This window comes from Onychostruthus taczanowskii, unplaced genomic scaffold (assembly GCF_017590055.1).
Source record: "Onychostruthus taczanowskii isolate IOZ18803 unplaced genomic scaffold, ASM1759005v1 scaffold38, whole genome shotgun sequence".
Taxonomy (NCBI): Eukaryota; Metazoa; Chordata; class Aves; order Passeriformes; family Passeridae; genus Onychostruthus; species Onychostruthus taczanowskii.
The window spans coordinates 7,421,867-7,443,986 of NW_024501237.1; the positions used below are offsets into that span (position 1 = coordinate 7,421,867).

General features: G+C 36.1%; 1 protein-coding gene across 8 annotated transcripts in view; it reads left to right on the top strand.

Annotated features, from left to right (window-relative positions):
• INPP4B (inositol polyphosphate-4-phosphatase type II B) overlaps positions 1-22,120 on the top strand; it is a 319,336-nt gene that overhangs the window by 261,104 nt on the left and 36,112 nt on the right. For all 8 annotated transcript variants that reach the window (XM_041411957.1, XM_041411958.1, XM_041411961.1 and 5 more), the window contains 6 exons: positions 251-374; positions 1,292-1,409; positions 6,606-6,746; positions 9,452-9,549; positions 13,016-13,128; positions 16,528-16,682. In XM_041411957.1, coding sequence (XP_041267891.1) covers positions 251-374; positions 1,292-1,409; positions 6,606-6,746; positions 9,452-9,549; positions 13,016-13,128; positions 16,528-16,682 — 749 coding nt within the window. The remainder of the gene's footprint in view (positions 1-250; positions 375-1,291; positions 1,410-6,605; positions 6,747-9,451; positions 9,550-13,015; positions 13,129-16,527; positions 16,683-22,120) is intronic.

Here is a 22,120-nt window from a genome sequence, read left to right on the forward strand (position 1 = left end):
ACACAAAACAAATTAAGCTTATATAATATAAATGAACAGAATATTTCACTACTTTATACACCCAAAAAAAAAGCAGCATCAAAATACATTATGAAATCATGTATATAGTCACTAAACAGAAATACCTATGCTGTTTTCCTAAATATGTAGGTGTTACCTCTGTTGTGTATAATGATAGCAAACCTTATTTTAACTATTTGTCCTGTAACAGTACACCTCTTAGTTGCACGTGTTTTAATTATCTTTACAGCTTGCTGGATTGGTCTGTGGTTTCATAATCAAACTGCACTCAAGTTTACATGATCAAGGATTTTTACAACAGCTTCATACTGTTGGATTGCTTGTGCAATATGAAGGACTCCTTAGTACATATAGTAAGTATTGTTCTTGGACAAAGTTCCTTAGGTACCTGGCCCAGAAGTTACCCAGGAAGTTCTTATTTTAACCTCTGCTCTGTTTCCAGTAATTTGGCTTGTTGAATCCAATATTGTCCTTACAGGACAGTAGACTTGCACATAATAGCTCAGCTGAAGTCATTGATACTGTGTTGCCAATTCTGCACAAAAATTATTAATCTATTTCATTCTGAGTTCCTCAGAGAACATGACCTGCTAATTGTTCCATGCAGACCTGACCCAAAATACCAGATTTATAAAGCTAACCGAAACAGCAGATTTAAATACTTACTGCCTTTATCAGCCTCAGCCCTGATCACCAGTGCTGATAATGTGAAGATAGCCTGAAAACTGTTTCATAGTTTGTTATGGATGCCATTATTTGATATGTCTTAAAAAGGAAATTTTGAACAAGAAATTGCCTTATGTTCTCAACTTTGAACTACATCTATTGGAATCATTATCTGAATCAGAGGTTTTGGCTAAAGTAGAGGAATATAGCATTTGTGCAGCTTTTTAATGCAGGTGCTCACTTGGAGATAGCTGTCTTCTCCATATTGCATGATACTTGTTGTTATTCTCAAAACTTTTGTCCTCCATCAGCAGGAAAGGCTTTTGAACACTTTCAGAATAGACAAAAATGGCTTTTCTGAGGTTATTCTATGCCTGTGTAGAGCAGGCTGATTTTCAGACCTGCTTAATACTCATAGTTACCATTTAGGCCACAGAATTGTCAGCAGTTCAAGAAATTAGTCTGGTTTTATGTAGATTACTGTAATGTGGATTTAGAACTGTGATTTAGTTTGGAAAATATAATCCTTATATTACTTTACTCTAACCTATACAGTGACCGATCTGCCAACTCTGTTAATAATCTCTTTAATCTTTTCATGTAGGTGAAGAAGCAGGGATGCTAGAAGATATGGCTGTGGGCATTTCAGATTTGCAGAAAGTAATGTTTAAAGTAATTGAAGCCAAGTCAGAAGATTTTTTGCCTATTATAACTGGAAGGCGGTAAGAACTTTGTTTCTTGGAGCCCAGGAAACAAAGCTACAGTTTTAATCTGTAGCCCATGAAACCGAATGGTTTTCTTGTTGCTGAATTCTATTTTATTGAAAGCGCAATAGTTTTACTTTTCAGAAGGTGAGGTAGTAGGGATTCTAAAAGCCAGTAAGCTCTGGGTTACTCTCCTGATAAAAAGCTAAAAGTTCCAGTTACTAATACAAATTAATCAGAACAACGTCTATGTTGTGCAGAGCTGCTGGTGCATTATTCACACATAGATACTGAATCCTAGACAGGTGAAAAAGTCATTATTTACAAATGTGGTCTGTAACTGAGAAACTTTGGTTTTGAATGTCCCAAATTTCTATTTCAGTGTTTGAAATGAAATTGCAATTCCAAGAGTTGGGCCTTGATTGTTTTTAAGATGGAAACCAAAAAAATCGGATGCCACTTAGCATTCAAAACTTAGCAGTCACTTTTAAAAATGGAAACGTTTTTTAGCTGCTGAAAATCCCACAGGACATATGCAGTCTCAGAAATCCTTGCACAAAATCACTTATCATTTATGAATCTCATGTAAGTACTGCTGAATATCAGGACATAAACTGCAATACTCCATTAATTTTGGCTATTTGAGGGTTAACAAGATTGGTTTGGATTTTTCATCTTTATTATTATTCTAGTCTGAAGCTCCAAATGCTTTTATTTTGCAGAAATCACTTCCTTAATAGTATCATTATTTTTACAATGACTGTAAATTAAATTCAGCTAAAATCAGCAACTTCTAGAAAATATATGTTTCCTCTGAAGGGGTCTTTCACCACTGATGTACTTAATTATTCTGGATGATTGACTCTCACTGTATGGGCTTTTTGAGAAAGGATTGAAATAAATAACAGGAAGGCTGAAGTATCACCGGCAATACATTGGGAATAATTAAGAATAATTATGATGTGTGGATAAAACAGAAGAAATACATCCTTTGTAAATGACAGCAGTGAAAAATCCAGAAAAATCCAGCATCTACATTTGCTGGTTTGCTGCCATTACTGTGGTACACTGAGCTGTCACAGCAGGAGGTCCTAGATTTGAACTTTCAGCTGCCTCAGGCATTCTGGATTGATGGAGCAGTCAGTGTTTAGGAAGAAGAACTACAGCCCGTGATTGCTGTACTGTACTTACTGGCAGATATTCACTGGATGAGGGATTCGTATCAGAAAAAAAATCTGTAAGGCTTGTGTGGAGGAGTCCAATTATTAGAGCTGTGATGAGACTGCTCCTATCAAACAGCACTGGAAGTCAACCATAAAAAGAGAAGATGGTGAAAATCTAGTTATTTTCTAATAATTGTTTAAGAAACCCTCCATTTTTATTTTGGTTGTTACATGATATGGCTCAATAAATGAGAGTACTAGACTGTAAAAACGCAAGACAGAAAATCAAACTACAAATTCTAATTTTGAAGAGTCAGTATATTCACTTGTAATTGTTTTTTCTAGGGAAGTACTTAAACCTGACATTCTGTGTGCACAAACAAATCAATCCAAAGTGTGTGGCACTGTCTAGTAGTGCACTGATCTGCTGGTGTGGGTAGTAGATACCAGCCACCCAGGGGAGGTGAAATTCTGTTCAGGAACTCGCATTCTTTTATTACAGGCCAAAATAGGCACTTTTTGAACATTGTTTACAGAATCACAGAATATTTTGAGTTAGAAGGGACCCACAAGCATCATCAAGTCCAACTCCTGGCTCTGCACAGGGCTTCCCAAGAATCACACCCTGTGCCTGAGTTCAAGTGCTTCTTGAACTCCATAAGGCTTGGTGCTGTGACACTTCCTTGGGGAGCCAGTTCAACCTGCTCAACCACTCTCTGGCTGAAGAAACTTTTCCTGACATCCACCCTAAACCTCCTCTGACACAGCTTCAGGCTGCTTCCTCCTGGAGTCGAGTCCTGTCACTGCTCACCGGAGAAAAGAGATCAGTGCCTGCCCTGCTGCTTCCCCTCCTGATGAAGTTATAACTGCGATGAGGTCTCCCCTCCAGCAGGCCAAAGGAGTTGGCTTTCCCTGTCTATTCTATCCTCATGAGACCCCACCTGCAGTACTGCATGCAGCTCTGGGACCCCACATAAGAATGATGTGGACCTATTGGAGACCAGAGGGCTTAATGAAGATGATCAGAGGGCTGGAGCATTTCTCATGGAGACAGGCTGAGAGACTTGGGAGTGTTCAGCCTGGAGAAGACAAGGCTCTGGGGAGACCTTACAGCATTTTCCAGTACCAAATGAGATTACAAGAGAGACTTTTTACAAGGGCATGGAGAGATAGGACAAGGGGTGATGTATTCAAACTAAAAGAAGGGAGATTTAGATCAGATGTTAGGAGGAAATTCTTTGCTCTGAGGGTGGTGAGGGACTGAAACAGATTGCACTATGAAGTTGTTGATGCTGACTGGACTAGCACTTAAACCCACACTGAAGTTATCTAAAACATTGCACTCAGCTGAAAGAAGAGCTGGGTAAAGAACCTCCAAGCTGAGTTGCTGTGACTGACCAAAGTCCGTGTAAATTACTTGTTATGGGTTTACTGCAGTAAGTTAAAGGCGTGTGATTTTGGCCAACTCAGAACAGCTGCAGGATCCATGAGCCTCAGCCATGTGGGGGGTACCATTTAGAAGCATTCTACCAGGATTACAAGTGTTTGTCTATCTTCATTTGTGATGATAACAAATATTAAAGAATAATGCAAAGAAAGTTAGAGAGGGATATTTTTAAGCAGTTCTGTTTAGGAAAATCATATACATTTAAATATTTAAAATCTAAATTTATACAGTTTCTTCCTCAATAGATGAAGATTTATTATTTAGTCTCTTAAAGCACATGCTTGCTTTCTCCACTCTGTTTTTCTGAAAGGTCATTAAATGTTAAAAATTATATACTGATTTTTGCATCTCATTGGAAAATGTTGTACCCACCCAATCGAACTCCTGGCTAATAGCTCTGCACTGAATGTAGCCATGAAAGAGAAAGCATATGATGATAAAATTTACTGTTATATTTATTTTTCTTCTTTAAGTACAATCATAGATCTGTAAGATTTTTGGCTAACTGTTGTCAAACAAGTCCTCCTGATCTCCTCCAGTACTCCAGTACTACTTTGAATTGTTTCTTTTTTTGCCTCCATTTGACTTCAGTACTACTCCTGGACTTTCTAGACAGCTCTGTCATAGCTTTATGGGCTTTTCCTTCCAGACACAGAAACACATTGTTTTCATTGTGCAATTGGTAGCAGACTTTTTAAAGTTACCAAGGATTATATCTGAGACTTCAAAAAGTGTTCTGAAAAAAAAAAAAAAAAAGACAAGGGGGAAGTCTCAAACTGTTCTGATACTAATTTATCATGCCTAAAGATCAGTATTTCTCAGTGTTCTTTCACATGCAGAGATTTGTAGTGATTTTGGGAGTAGTGAAATACAGCAATGAAGTAATTTGGTGGCAGTTTGGTTCTGTAGTGCATGCTCTTTGAATTAGACTAAACCAATCTTTCTTAAGCTCATCAAAGCACTCCATCTCCAGAGTGTTCTGGTAGCACTTGACAGCAGGCAGGAGGGCTCCCAGGCAAGCTAAGAATTAATGCTGCTATGCAGAGATCATGGGAACCACATTCTTTACTCTCCTTTTTTGCTCTCTATTTCTTTCACGTGGGTGAATTAATTAAACAAAACACAAACTTACCTGGGAAGCAGAACTATTTTGATTTTCCCTCCTCCCTGAGACATGTATTCTCCACGCAGGACTGATATTCCCTCTCAGTGGGGAACATCTGGCATTTGCTCAAAGATTGCATGCCAGTTCTAGCCTGTACTAAGCAGATGTTGCTGCCCTTGCTGAATGCAATTACATTGCAGTCACAGGTCTGCCTTGGATCCATTTTACTTTTTTCTCAGACATATGAGCAGGATAAAGTTTAAACATGACCACTGGCTCTCCCAAGTGAAATCTGTTTTTCCAAACACTTGAGCTGGTGCCAGTCATCCGTCAAGCTTGCTAAAGGTGTCAGAGCTACTGCAGAAACTGACATTTTTGTTCAAGGTTTTCTGTCTTTTTCTCACCCAAATTCTCCAGAGGGCATTTTTATTCTTTAGCAAGTATGTGATTGAAGAGTTGGAGGGACTTCATGATTGTTTACATAGGTGCAAACGATTATCCGTCTTAAATTTACATACAAAACTTGAGTCACTTCCCTGGCCTGGCTTCTGTAGGCAGAACAGATCTTCCTTCCTTTTTGTTGCTGTAACACCCTCTGTTGCTGGTTTCATATTTCAGATGTTCTCTGCAGGAGTGAAAATTTCAGCCTCCATTATCAGTCAGCCCTCTCTGATTAAAATACCAGATCCTGGAAACAAATGGGTTTTCTTCTAGTCTGTTCTTTTTTTTCTTTTTTCCTTTTTTAAATTTAGATTAGTTGCTCTAACAATGAAAAGAAAGCAAATAAAAGCTAAGATAACATCACCCCATTGTTTCTGTTGTGGGGTGAGGCACCAGTTCTCAAAGGTGGAATCCAACTGGGGGCTTCCATGTGATCAGAATTTGGCCTGGCAGCCAAAGTAGCACATTTTTCAAGAAGTCAGACCAAACACAAATATAAGCCCAGAACTGGTATATATCTCCGAAATCAGGATTCATGTTTGTGTGATGAGCCTTCAGTTATCATCTTCACAATTTTGTTGTTGGTGATGCTTTCTAGCCCCAGGGAGAAAATCCAACCACTGAAGAAAATGCGAGTTTTACTTTGGGTTTTTATGAAACGTTTTTGCTCATATTACTTTTAGAGTGGATACCAGATCAAGTTGTGACTTTGGAAGCAAGTTGTTTTTGTAACTCAGCAAGATGCATTTTAAGACTTGAGGTATTCATATTGATATTTTGGTAGCAGAGGACTTTTTTGCTGCTTTCATCCTGATTTATATATCTCTATTTTCACTTCAGTAAAGTTAGTTTATAGTTATACACAGTTATACCTGCCTTTCTTCATATAGCTTTGTTATGGTCTTAAAACAAGCAAGCTGAATTATCCCTTTTTATGGTTCAATTAAGGGAGAAAGGGAGGGATTTGTAAGTTTGCACATTCTCTATAATTTTGGAAGATTATTTTAAGCAGACCACTCAAGAACCCCCTCCTTATTCTTGTTTTATATTTTTCGTAGTGAACATTACATTATAGAGGTCCAGCTTCCAGCAAAGATGTTTGAGTTGCTGCCACAAGAGATTAAAGAAGGAAAGCTGCTTCGCATGTATCCAGTGCTCTTTAATGTTGGAATCAATGAACAGCAAACACTGGCAGAGAGGTAAGAAAAAGTCACATTTCATTTTCTGTGCAAGTACTCCATGCTGGTACAGGATATCTCTCGGGATTAGAAATAAATCTTTTTTGTTATTTGCTCTTGGAAAATCTCACATTGACTCAGTGTATATTTTCAATGGTATTAAAGGAAATAAACACAAGCTATGAAGCAATGTAGAACAATAAAAAAGTCCAGATAAAGATAAGACCATAAGCAGGGCTTCATTTCACATAGTCAGTGCCATGTTTCTCTTGGATACAGGTGCAAAATATTTCACAGATGCAGAATTTTTTTGTATGCAGTACTCTGAAATTCTCAAACAAGTTTGAAAATTCAAAGTTCTTAAGAAGGTGTTGAAGAGTCTGGACAAGTGATAAGCTAGAGAAATTGTCTCCGTTTTTTAGGGCTTTTACCCACAGTTGTGGAGTTGCAGTTAATAATAGGGAATTCATTAGTAGTATGTTTGTAGAAACGTGAAGGCTGATAAAGTTCTGATGTGTTATTAGTACTCCTCTGCAACAGCTTGCTGGAAACGAATGAATTAGTATAATAATATTCAAAGTTTCACAAATGTATTAATTTTCTCTTCCAAGAGAAGGGTATCTGTCGGTCATGTTAAATTACCATATTTGTGCAGTGCTAAAACTGAAAGGTAGAAGTCAAGATGTCAATACAGACAGCTACTTTTTAAAAACTTTTTTTTCTTTTAGCTGCTTTTATTAACAGAGCATCCAAAATACATAATACTTATCTTTAGCTTGCGTTTGCTGTAAGCCAAAAGCTTATAGTAAAGCTGTAGCTGGAGTGATAGAGCGAGACAGTGAAAATCCTTAACCTGGATAATAGGCAAGAAGTTAAGCACCACAAGATTTCACCTCCTGCTCATTGTAGACAGCCAAGTAAAATCAGTCTCTTAAAGAAGTCTACTAAAGAATGCCATCAGGTAGCTTTGTGAATGTTTATGGAACACTTTTCCAAGTTGAGTGGTGATATGTGAGAAAATTGAGGCAGAAAATTGAAATGGGAGACATAGACTGAAACGAAAGACAGAAAAAATTGGCATTTTACTGGTGAAAGAGTTGGATAATTGGTTAGAGAACTTGGGAACTTCTTGAAAATGAAAAGAGGTTGTTCTCGGTGCCATAAAGACGAAAGCGTTGAGAGCAGTGATATGGCCAAACTCATAATGAGCAAAACCAACAAAATCAGTCATGACAGTTCTGAATGGGGCACTCAGAAAATGAGAGATAAGACATGAGGTGGTAACCAAGAAGCAGGCCAGTGGGAGCTTACATGTGTGAGATAGGTGGGAAGGACTGAGTGTTACCAATGTTCTGAGGAAAAATTTGACAAGGTTTAGAAATAGCCTGATTACCTGGGGGCTTGTAGAGGAGTTGGTATGAAAAGATGCCTGGCTTGCAAGTGAAGTGGTAGGAGGTATTGTTCCTGGTGGTCATTTTACATTGTGCACAAAGAAAGCCATGAGAGAAAACATAATAGCCACATATCTATAAATATGGATATGTACTAATATCTACCAAGCAAATAAGTTCAATGCAGAAGCTGCTTTTCTGTATGCAGTTACAGTCTGCTTTTGTCTTAATTCAAAATATTGCTTAACTTAATCCTAAAGTTGTACATTTGTTTTTGAGACTGAAAACACTGCACATGATTTTTGGCTAAAAATATGGAGGGTTTTGTGGGATAAAGAACATGAGAATATAAAAACATTTTTTTGGCAAATTTCTAGGAAATGTTACTCTATTAGAAAAAAAAAATCTTTTTATTTGTTTTTTGATAGAATACACTTGACCATATTTCTGATTTAATAGAAACGTTCTCATGTGACAATGCAGCAATGGCTATTGAGGAAGTAGTCACATCTTCTCCCTGTGCCCCATTGAAATATTTGCTTCCCTTGTACACAATATAGCAGTATATTTGGTGTCTTCTGATCTGTGTCCCCTTCTCTCTACCTGAGTTTCTCACTTACCTGCCCATGCCTCTCTTCCTGTACTCCTCCATTTCCATTTCAAAGCTATTCTAAAGATGAATTGCAAAAACTTGGCCCTAACTGCACAGGGACATTCGTGTCTTTACAATCATATCTCCTGTAGTACCGTGAGATTTATTTTCTTGGCATGTGAAATGTGGCTGTTGTAGAAATCTTGATCTTAGAGAGAAAGATATTTGTTTTTATAGCTATAGCTAGTTTGTAGATAAGCTTCTCTTCCATCTTGTGTCACTTCAATATTGTCCAGCTCTTAGAGAAATTAATATGCTTAAGCAACAGCTGCACTAAGAGATGGAGGAGTTGGTATTCTCTGCCTATGGTACCATTTGGAATTCCCCAAAAGTGCCTTTCCATTTATTCAGGATTTGTGAGGGCAAAAAAAAATAAGTGCCTTATTACATGCTTGCAAATAGATTGCTTTGTTAATGAACTTTTGGAAGAAGTATGCATCAGTGAGGATCTCATTTCCAAAAATTAGTTCTAAAGCATATAAGAACTTAACTACTGCATGTTTGACAAAATCTAATGCATTAAGCATTATATATAAGAAAATATATAATTATATACTGTAAGACAAGTAATATAAAAACAAAGTTATTTCTTTATGCAAAGAATTAATTATGAAGGATAATTTATCTTTTTTTTATTTGTGGGTTTTGGGGTTTTTTTCATAATTTATTGTGTATTTTCATAGGTTTGGAGATACCACTTTGCAGGAAAACATTAACCAGGAAAACTTAGAACTTCTCAAGGAATATTACAAGTTATTTACAGAAAAAATGCCTCCTGATTGTGAGTACAAAATAATGCAATGTCCACGTGGCCTTGAAAAGCTTTGATGGGTAAAAGGTTATAAGACACTAATATTAGCAGAATTCTATAACTTGTTCCATAAATTTAAACATTTTGTATCTGTACATGACCCTGTTGATCTCAAGAGAGATTCCAGGCTGAGTGCCACAGCAGAAACTACAGAGAAAATGAAACAGAGGAATGATGAACTGAACAGCTATTTTAAGTTATTAAAATAATAAGTTTTTTAATATTTCATGTAGAAGACACTCTGTGCCTACTGTATTTGGACAGAAATACTTGGTAGGAAATTTCATCAGCTTCAGTCATACCCTCTGTTCTTATTTGGAAAATGTGTTGAGGTTTGGTGAACCACGGAGAACTCTGCAGATGCAGGTACAAGCAATGAGCCACATCATCATTATGTGAATAACAAGGTTTCATTAGAATAGGCCCTGTTCCACTTCTATAGAAATTCCGTATTATAAACATAAACAGTACTATGCTGTTACTCTGATTGCCAAAAGCAAGGACTGAAAAAACATTCCCATCAATCTAAACCTGTTTTAATGCCCAAACTACAAACTATAGTCCCAAATGTTGCAGATTTAACAGCCTGATTTTTAAATGCTGTGTAAATCTTTGATACATCACATGTGTATGAATATGTTTATCTCTTATATCAGGATGACTTAAATTTGTTAATAATTTTGACAGAAACAAAAGCTTTCTTCCTGAATGGTGGGCAGGATACCCATCCATCCACTCACAGACCTAGTATTTCTAGGATGCCTACAGAGAAATTCATACAACAAGTTGGGTGATTAATTTAGGGGAATCAAATATCCTCAAAAAACTAACCTCATTCAGGTTAGGACTAAGGTAGATCTGCTACCTCATACATGGATTTTATTTTATAAAAGCAAAAATTTGCATGCAGATAGTATTGGCTGCCTTTCATTTACAGAATTTAAGCTTGTACTGCCTTCCCGCAGGATTGTTAGTGAGCCACACAGTTCCTGGACTTCTTTCAGACTGTGAAGGCTTTTGAGAACTAATCTTGTCTAGTTCATCATGTATTTTCTGGTTATTATAACTTTCTTACTTTTTTCTCTACCTTTAAAAACTGAGTCTCTTCTTTATGCAATTTCTTACAGAACACAAAGCACCTTTTGGTTCCACTGCCCTTACCAGTAGCTCCCTGCCAGCATACAGAATCCCCCTTTTGCCTTGGAGAAATGTGCCTTTTAAGCCAGCCCCCTGGGAAAAAAGTGAAGCTCTCAAACTTGTTCATTTAGGGGAGAACTTTAATCCCACTCTTGTTCCCCAACCTCTGGAAAACAAATTTCCATACAAGGCTGGCAGCAGCCCTGGTGCTGAGGCCAAGTGAGAGGCATTCAATATTGATGGCTCTTTGATGGTTTTATCCCACCTATCCAGATAATTTCCTGTAGTGCCAAATCTGTGCTACAAAATAAATGCAGGACTGTGTTCCCAAAGCTGTTAGTTCCAAAGAGTGCTCATAAAGCCCAACAGAATTTGAGGACTCGCAGCCCTATTTGCCAGGCTGTTGCATCCACTCTTGGCAGCCTCCCTGGCCTGCTGCTTCATTCATATATTCCCTTTCAGAAAATTCAATTTTCCACTCCCAGAAAGGTATTGCCACCTTTCCTGTTAGTTTTCCTCTTGTGTCTGTATTGCCAATATTCTTGCTTGTAACTAAGCATCCACTGACTTTCTATCTTCTTTAAGATAAACATACACTTCATCATTTACCCATTTCTTAACCTCTTAAATTCTTTTAGCAGAAACTTAAAATAAGAGCATGTTTCCAGCAAGATTCCTACCAAAAATGCTGACCAAATATAGCTCTGATTGAAGCACCAAAATGGTACCACTTTTATAGAAATGCTAAGGATAGTAGGGGTCCAAAAATATAAGATTGTTGTTTAGTAGTATATAATGAAAACAACAAGGCTGTTTGGTATTTCCAGGCTCCTCCCCCTTATAATCTATAAGCCTGATTTGGTGGTTTAATGCTGTGGGGGACCCAAGGAGTTTAAGCAATTGATCATTTCCAGCCAATGAGCGTGACTCATTTGCCAGTACTATAAATTAGGAGACTCTTGCTGTACCTGTGGTGCAGTCACCCCTCTGAGATGTCGCATTTTCTGCTGTGAATGAAAGGAAAGCTGCCTGGAAGGAATAAATTGTTTAGTGATACATCTGCATAATCTCAAAGCATCTTTGTAATTGTGTGCTCTATGTATTAAAGAAAAAGATGCACCCATTATTGTAATAATCTAGCAGAGTGTGATGTGTTTTTATGTGCTCTGCATTATCTAAGTGTACAGTCAGAACCTGTAATACACAGTTAAAACAATCCATTGCATTGAAATTGTTGCAAAACAGATTCTGGATGTACATTTTCCTCCCTATTTCTTTTTTTGTTGTTTTTTTGAGGTTTTTTTTAGACAGCACAGTATGAGTGAAGCAACTTATTTCTTTTTGAATGTATGTAAATTACTTCTTACTATGAATCATGGATAAGGGAAACTACAAAATTTATTAGATGTAAAAGCCTGTTGAGGGATCATTCCAACTTGGATCATGTTAGGAGAATGGATATTGAGCTTCATTAAGACTTTCCTCATTTTTATTCTTTCAATTGAGTATAAGTCTTTGGGCTTGAGTTTGGGGCCTGGATTGTGGGTTTTTTTTTCCTTCACTGGATGGACAATTTACTTTCTTTGCTTGAAGAAACTGTATCCATTGATAATTTAGTTTCACTTTGTTTCGCTTGTTTCTGACCCCTTTTTTTGGTGATAAATATAATTAAAATTCTTTTTACTTTGCCACCATGAGAAGAAATCATTTCAGAAAAAGATTCTGCTTGTTTTTATTGATTTTCCAAACTAGTGAAGATAAAGGTAACATTAGAAAAAATGCTTCCTCTATATACATATGAAACAGAGGGGGAAATTAAATTGCTTACTCTTGAATTTTTGCTAGAGATGTAGGATAAATTAAACTTGGACTTAAATGCCATAACCAGAACAAGCAGGTAAAATTTTGGATTTTAAGTAAACTTGAAATTTACTTGAAATTTTCTAGTTCAAAATAAAACCTCACTTAATTTCAGGAGAAATATACTTTGTTACTTTTTAGAGGGGATACTTAGTGCTGTTTAACCCTTATGTTACATTATATAAAAATCTAAGGCACATTTCAAAACAATAATTAGATGTTTCAATTTGAAAACAAACCCAAAATTTTTGACTTTAAAATAAAAAACATCCCATCAAAGTAGGTTGTAATACACTCAAGTTTTGTTTTCTGATTTTTGTGTTCCAAAACAAGGCTGTAAATAATAGACCTGTTCTTTACCATAAGCATTCTTTAGTCAGGACAACCATACCATCAGCCTTATCAAAATGAGCAACTTTATCATCCTTTTTTTTTCCAGGTTTACCACATTTTCAAGAGCAAAATGATTTAAAGGGATTGCTAGAAAGTCTTAATCAAAATATCCAGGCCAAAAAGAGAAAGAATGTAGAAATTATGTGGCTGGCTGCAACGGTAAGCTCTCTTGTTTCAAAGAAATTGATGAACTAATCATGAACTCATTTTTATAAGCTTGCTGATACTGTAAATGCAATGGATTTTAAGGATATGATTGGAGAACTCACTGGTTAAAGGAGGCAGATGTGCTGTAATAGTTTTTAATGTACTCATTCCACTCATAAATTTATCTCTTCTTCTTCCACCTAAATTGCAGACAATTTCTTTTTCTCACTTTTTAACCTGGTAGAACCTGCTAGAATTTGAGCAATTTGTTTAATTTCCGTTCTTTGATAATATAAAATTACTCAAAATAATTTCTGTTTTTAGTGTCCTTGAGGTATGATGTTGGAAATGATTGCTTGCTCTGTTTTTTGTGGTTTTTTTTTTTGCTATTGCTTTATTCAACTTTTGATTTTCTGTAATTGAATTAATTTCACAAGTAACTTGTCACAAAAGGCATGCAAAGGACAGACAATCAGACACAGGGAGAACACAAAGAAAATTGTTTATCTAACAGTGATTAATACTTACTTTACTTTTCCCCCATAATTCCTTTCTGTTTCCCAATTCTGTGGGGTTTGCGCACACAGTGCAGTGCAAAAAAAAAAAAAAGTTTTTTACATAAAAAAAAATAAAAAGGCCAAGAAAACAGACACAGTACAGTGCAAAAAAAAAAAAAAAAAAGTTTTTTACATAAAAAAAAAAATAAAAAGGCCAAGAAAATAACTCTTAGATGTTTATAAAGAGCTCAAGCTTTTCAGGAATGCAAAATTCAGCCACGTAGTTGTCTTATATTTAGAAAAATACCCTTGGTATCTCTGCCCCCTTACACCAGCAGAGAGTTTTTGGTATCTACGGAAAGTGAAGCAAGGCTTTGTGTTTTGGGCGACTTTAAAATGTATATACCCTTCAAGGCAAATAAGTATTTCATACAAAATTATTAATAACATCTTCCATTACTTTTTTTTTTTTACATTAATTTTAACACCAGGGAAAAGACAGTCTTAACTGTATCATTGTATTAATAACAGTGCTGTAACTTTCATATTACTAATAACATTTTGCCGTGTGGTTAATAAATATTATCACATGCTATTGCAGTATAATTCCTTTGTAAGGAAAAATATGTTTTTCTTGCAGCACCAGTCTTGCAATTACTATGAAACACTGCTTTTAAAAAAGTAAAAGATACAGTACAAAATTATTTACATAAGAATATGCTACATCCTTGGGTATAGAAAGTTGTATTTTACCATCTATTTGGGGTTCCCTGAAAATAATTTCATGGGTAAAAAGCATTCTTTGGACATATAGAGTGTTTCAGGTTTTTTGTTCATGATATTCTATTTCTCTTTAGGTTCCCTTACTTCACCTTTCTGAAATGTGTATTTCTGTGTAGCTATGATATTTTATGAAAAATCCTTTGCTAGTATTTTCCCCTCCTGAGGAGCTGAGGGCGTCAAGAAAGAAATGTCACAAATAAATGTCTGCTGCTGTGAAATGCAACAGGTGCATCTGTGATTGGTGCATGTTGGTTGTTTCTAATTAAGAGCCAATCACAGATGCAGCTGCATCGGACTCTGAGAGTCACAAGATTTTGTTATGTATTCTATTCTGTTCTTGTTCTTTCAAGCCTTCTGATGATCTCTTCTCTCTGTTCTTCTAGTATAGTTTTAATGTAGTATTTTAATATAATATATATCATAACATAATAAATCAGCCTTCTGAAACATAGAGTCAAACCTCGTGTCTCCACACACGGGGAGTCCTCAACAATTCTGGTTCCAGTGATCTACACAGTGTTATTCTATATTCCATTTATTTCTTGAAAAAGATGTAAGAATAAAACTTTGTCAGTGCAGTAGCTGTGCATATCACTTTTTTTATTGCAGTAGGTGTACGAGATTCCACGTATGTATCTGTACCTGCATGTAATCCTTGATAAAATTGGACTGTAAGAATAAATTTAATAGAAGTTGTCTTTTTCCTCTCCTCCTATGTCTCCCTACATCAGAGCCCATCACTCATCTAGAATAATTACCTGGGATTTTTTACTTTATTTTTTTAATGATTTTTTAATATTTAAAATTTTTTTTAGGACTCATTCACGTCAAATAGCCCCCGTGAATCATGGACTTCCAAAGATACTAGTGCAAAGAGAATTAATCTCTTCAATTATAGAGTTAACTTCTTTCACACCGTTATTTAAGAAAATTATCATATAGTACTTGTTTTAAATCCCAGTGCAACTGTTCAAATTTTTAAACAAATTTAACTTTTAAAATTTTAAATTATAGGATAGAATAAATACTCATAGGTTCTCCTTCACTATCCTGTACCTCTTTGGATTCTAAGTAATAATTGATTCCCTTAATTGATTCCCTAAATTAAACTTTTGAGATTGCCTCACCATGGTATCACAAAGAACTTAAAGGCTCTAAGTATTTTCTGATTTAAATAGAATTTAATAGTATTTATTGATTTTAATAGAATTTCTGAGAGTGCAATTAGCAGATGAAGAAACACTTATTTGCTGAACTGTCATTGTGGAGATCATGTTCCAGTTCATCCTGCAAGCTCTCTCATGATAGCCAATGTGGGAAGTTCCTTTTTGTGATTACTGCTGTAGTTTATTTCCTTAACCTCTTCTCACAAACATTTTGAGGTTTAAACTTCAAAATTATACCTATGATTCTCCAGGGATAGGTGTAAGCAAATTATTACTTTTTCCCAGGACAAATTATATCTGGGGAAAGGTAGACCCACACTTGGGCACAGCAGCTCTCCTTGAGATTTTTCATTTTCTAGTAAAATATTGTTTGAAACTGAAGTATAAACTAATAGAATGTTACAACCACCGACTGATTCTTAAGGGGAGTAATCATCCTCCAAAATGTCGTTTCCTTTATGTGTTGTAACTTTTTTAAATATAAGTGAAAGTAGACAATCCATGGCAGTCATTTGTGTTAAACTTTATTAATTGTGATCCATACATTGAACAGTTTACCTGTCGAAATAAAAGCTATATAAGTTCAGATGTGTCTGACTCCATACCGTCACAGGAATTTAATCTGCATTCATCTTTGTGAGTTAAGACTTATCAAGGTTTTTCTTTATTTATTAGGTATTCAGACAATTAAGCTTTAATTTAACAGGGTGGTTGCTAGATTAAGTGAGGAAACAGTGAAGAAATTGTTTCTTTTCTAGTTATAAAAAAATTTCTTTTATAGTTATAAAAATCCTATGTCAAATTCAGGAATTTAATGTACCGGTACTAACTTTTAATAGGTGCTTTCTTCTTGAGAAATGCTGTAGCTCTCTGGATGCACTTTCTGGGCTTGCAGAGTAGTTGGGGCTGCACAGCCTGCCGGGTGGAGAATAATTGCTAACCTGTGGGGCCTGTCTATGTTTCAGATTTGCCGGAAGCTGAATGGAGTGCGCTTCACCTGCTGCAAAAGTGCCAAAGACAGGACATCCATGTCAGTGACGCTGGAGCAGTGCTCCATCCTGAGGGACGAGCACCAGCTGCACAAAGACTTCTTCATTCGGGCACTGGATTGCATGAGGAGGTAGGTGTGGCTCCATGCACTTTGAGCTAGGCCAGGACCACCAGCACAGAGGGTCTAAGGCTGGTTCTAAATGCCCAGCAGAGGCCAAGCCTGGCTGAGCAGCAGCCCGACTGCTGCTAAGTCACCTCTGGAGTGCAGGGTCTTTGCAGCTGTGTGTTTTATCAGTAATTGACAGTTTCTGAGATAGATAGATAGATAGATAGATAGATAGATAGATAGATAGATAGATGGATGAAACCTTGCAAGGGTCAGTGACTGTAGAATCTGAGCAGCAGTCTGAACAGCAGTTGCTTTACAAAAAGTTATATTTCAGTTTTGAGGGTATTTTAAAAATATTTGCACAGTCATTAAATAATGTGTTCAACATCTACACAAATATTGAGACAGCAAAAGAAACGTTTGTTACAGATGGCAATTCTTACTAGTCTGTGTTATTGAAAAGAAACATCCAAGTAGGTTTGGGCTGGTGGTGTTTGCCATTAATAAAATCTTTACTGTGCTTTAGAAGAAGATCATTAAAATATGTTTTATTCTAAATTGCAGCTATGCAGAAATTGAGTCTGATGTTATCAGGAATGTGTAATTAAAAGATGTAAAGATTTCTCATTACCTGAGTCTTTGATGAATAAATCTTTCTTGAGTAAACAAGTTTTGATCATAAAATTAATCCAGATGCTAGATTATCTAAAGAAACTTTCATCATTGTTTTAGTGAGCTTAATCATATAGTTTTAATCATATAATAACAGTTTTAATCATATTGTCTATAGGAGTTTTAAAATATGTATCCCCAACACTAGAATAACATATAGCAAAGATCACTGCGAAACTAATAGAAAATATTTTGGTCAGCCTGCAAAGAAGTAACTGAATCATATCATCATATCTTGGACATTTGTGAAACACAAGTTGTTTGTATGGTGGATTTGTAAAGATCATAATAAGTAAACAATCATGTTTACAGTCTGTAATGGGTAATTCTGGACCTTCATATTTATTATTGCCAAAATAGATACTTAACGTATTGATTAATACTATAAGTTTACCCACATAAACCCTTTGTCCTTTGGCAAAGATAGCTGTTCTAAAGAAAAAATGTAATTTTATAAAGAGTAAATGAGCTGAGGTGGCTTAGTTGTAAGTTCAGTTCACAAGGTGCTGCTAATGCAGTGAGATGTGGTGTGTTGAACTGAGCTGTATCGTTCTGGATGTATTGTACCGTGCATAAATCCCTCTGTAGTAATTCAGTGAGTGAATGAGTTTTGTGCAGTCTTTCATAACTACATGTTTTATCATTAATGAATTCTGAGTTTTCTGTGTTAAATTTTGTTTGTTGGCATTTCAAGTGCTTTTTTTTTTTTTTCTGTTATGTCTCCAATAAATATAAAGTATGTAAGCTACAGTAAGTTACCAGACACAGGAAAACTAATTAATTACACAAAATCACCATAATGTTAGAATAGCATTGAGTAGAGTAGTAGATTGGAAAATTTTCACAGACATAAACATAATTTTAAAAACCCTGAACTTGTTACTAAAAAAATCTAGTAGGTTTTTGTAGAACAAAATATAAATTATTTTGAGTGGTTTTATGTCATGTGACTGATTTGAAAGTTGAGAAGATGAACACATTAGTGATATTTGCAGGCAACAGTAATTTGAAGTCACAAAAGAATGGTGTAAAGGCAAAAAAATCTGAATAATACTTAAAAATTAAACAAGCAAATGGTTATATGATGTTGAAGCACCATTACAAAAATGTAAAATCTATCAGTTATGCTGTAGTTTCAAACAGACAAAAGCTTTAACTTGCTCTTACCCTGTATATGAATTTCAGAATTGAACTAAAGTAGGTGAAAAATGTTGTGGATAGGGGGCGATGACTTTGACTTGGGTGATAGGATTGTCTGAGGATTAAAGCAAAGGCTTTGCAAGTAGTGGCAGTAGCATACAAAATAATTTGCACCATCAGGATAATAAAGAAATAAATCTAACTATGCTAGTTGCTATCAGTCTAACATTGTTCACATAACTAGAGGTTTGAAAAAAACCCCAGCCAAATTACTCTTTTCCCCTCCCAAATTTATTCTTTTCCCTCCCCAGATACTCTTTTTCCCTCATGAGTTGGTCAATGAAAGCCCAAAAATTCAGAACAGAGGAGTACAAACGTCAAATGGGAGCATAGCACTTCACCCCACAGTGCTCCCAGTAAGAGTTCGTCTAGCAGTTTAAGATGTATCTTTGGATGGGGAGGGTTTTGTATCTTTGCTGCTATTTTCCAAAACAAGGTTACGCAGATACAAATTGAGCAGGGACTGCTGCTCACTCCCCTGGGCTGTAGTGTCTCTGGAGCAGTGTTAGAAGGGACACAGCACTGCTGCCTGGCTGGCCTGGCAGGGATCCTCCCGCTGGGCACTGCTCCTGTTTGCAGATGCAGAAAGGAGCATCACAGAGAAAGGCATTCTGAGACAGCAAACTGGGAAGGAAAGAGCAGATAGGCAAAGGAGAGGAGAAAAAAACCTTGATTTCCACAGGTGTTTTAGCTAAATGTCCTATATTTCACTTGAGGAGAGTTCGGCAACTGTGGTTTTGAGGCTTTTTTGAATGAGGTCAACAGACTTGTTTGGTAGCCAGTGTTGCACTTGTCCTTTTGTAGTTTCTTTTTTATTTGATTACTTTTCCATCATTCTTTTTTATTTGATTACTTTTGAATGCTGTGCATTTCTAAAATTTTCATTAGGTACTTTTAGAAGCTTTTAGAATGATTTTCACATCTAAAAGAACCTATTTTCTTTCAAGGACAGACAGAGAAAAACTATTTGCTGTTTAATTTGCAATTTTAGCAGTCTTTTCCCCAATGAATCTTCTCTAGATCACTTTGTTAAACTTTGCCAATTGAATCCCTTTGTGCTGATTGCCACAAATTGCTTTTAAGCCTTTCAAAAGAATAAGTAGAATGAAAAATTCAATTTTAACCTCCAGAATCCTAACAGTTTGGATTGACCTTTGAAAGACTTCTTTTAAGAGTTAACAATAAGAGGTAGAGACTACTGTGAAACTAAGTGAGCTGTAGGTGATTCAAAAGCAGACTTTATTGGAAATGCCATAATTTTGAGATATGAAAATTATAAAGATGCCTCTGCAGCTGTTAGACTTTGTCTGCCAGTGGTGACACAGCTTTTGCTGTTGGAAAAGGGAAGCATGTACTTACAGGTTCATGCTTTCTTGCCCCCAGAAGCCTGGAGATGCTGGACTTCTGTGTGCTGCTGTTTTTCAGTTTCTTCAGGGTCCTCAGAATTTTGAGCAATCCAGAACTGATTCCCAAAGTTTCAGCATATTTACTTTGGTGTACATTGCATAACTCTGTTTTGGAAAATACTGCCTGTAGCTGTTTTTTTAATGACTTAGCTTGTAAGTGGAATTGTTGTCTTTTAGTGACAAACTGTACAATGTTTGTTGCTTCTTTATTAAAAAAAGGCTGTACAGGAATCCTTCTATTAGTTCTACATTTCACTTATGAAAAATGTGGTGAATGAAGCAATGATGGGAATTCATGCTTTATCATTTACAATATGTAATAGATGGCTTTGTCCTCAGTCATACGTCTGGCCATTATGATGCTGCAATTGGTGTGTACCTGAAGCAGCCATTCTATAAATAATTCCACATATTATAATTTCCTTGATATAGGTATGTGACTTCCATTGATCTTAGTGACATGCATAGTTCAGAATGAGGAAAATCAATATATCATCCCCTCTATATCAAGTGCTTGTAATTCACATCATATTAAAATCCTGTTTATTTAGTGTCTGCCACTTCCAAGTCACTTTTTACAGGCATCAATATTCTTATTTTTCCCTTCACCCATACATGAATGTTTCCTATCATTCAGTGTTAACTTTATTCCAAGAGACAGAGAGGAATAAAACTGATTTTCCTGAGTTCATTGCGGTATCTGTCACATGATTCTATTTTTTTGCCTTTAGAGCTGGCTGCTGTTATGGGAGAATGGACCCTTGTGGGCAGTGCATAATGAAGCAGCTCTGTAAAAAAAATAGATTTTTTTTTTCATTTTAAAAGTTTATTTCTTTTCTGAATCTATTTGGCTTTATTATTTCAGTAACAGGATCCCTTTTGGATGCTATGGGTAGTGAATAACTTCAGAATCTCCTATCATTGAGCATGTTTCCAATCAAACCTCAATGTAGTAACAAAAAAAGGAAATCATAAATCCACTGTCTATGGTGAATCCTCGGCACACCACCTGTCATGTATTTCTGACATTGAATACAAAATTTGACTCAATGTGGGACACACTGTTTCCACTTGAAATGGTTAAGGATATTTCAGGGTATTTTAGATAAATTGCCTGTCAAAAATCTGACTGAAGCACAAGTCAAAGAATGAATGATCTGGACTACAAGTATTGGGCTTTTGATAAGCCAGTTATGAAGAAAATATCTCCTTTTTTAAAGAGCTGTTTGAGGACAGCTTTGCTTAAAAATGAGTGAGTTGAGGAGGAGGAATAGCTGTAATAGCCTCTTTAATCAGGGACTTCCAGGTGTTCTGGGTGTTGAGGTGGACCTTGGCCAGGGAGGAGCCTGTACTAAACACCAGAGCTGTAACTGTTGCATGGACTAGGAAGGAGGAGCAAAGGGATGGGATTAGAGATAGGGATAATCCATGTGCAAATCTCTCTGTGCCTGTCACCCATCTCCCAGCTTTCACCCTGCCCTTCTGAGCTTGTGGCAAGAGATGCAGCACATGAGGAGTCACACAGAAGAGGCACAAGTTCTCCTCTAACCTTTCTCCCGGCCCATCTGACCTTCTCCACCTTTTCTTTTTTCATTTAAAAGTATTACCACAGTGCAAACAAAACTTTAAAAAGGCTAGCCTGACTTCCAGTATAGATTTTAAAATCTATAGAAACTTAGAAACTTAACATCTCTATTTTGAGGGGGAAACTGTAGATGATTTGCATCACCTGATATACTGATAGGAGCCTGGGCATTAAGTAACAGCAAGGTCCAGTTTTGATGCATTGAACTGCCATCCATTTTGTTTTCTAAAATTAAATTACTGGTTTGAGGTTTTTTAATAGCCACAGTGTGCAGAGGAAAAGAAAAGAAAATGGAGAGAGGTCGCCACAAGGTATAGTGAGTCAATGCCACTGGACACCTTGCTGGAGCTTTTTAGAATTAAGGTCTAATTCTGACCATCCTTCTGGAAGGAGGAGGATTATAGACAATCACTGTGAGCAAAATATCAAACAGTAGTTGAAAAGGCTTTTATATTAGAAAATCTAAGCTTTTCTAATACAACTTTTGAATTTCACAGAATTTAACTTTACAATATATCTTTAAAGTGAGTCTCAGATTGTAAAGACTTAAACCAAGGAAAAAAAATAAAAGAAAGGTAACGCATGCACACTTTATT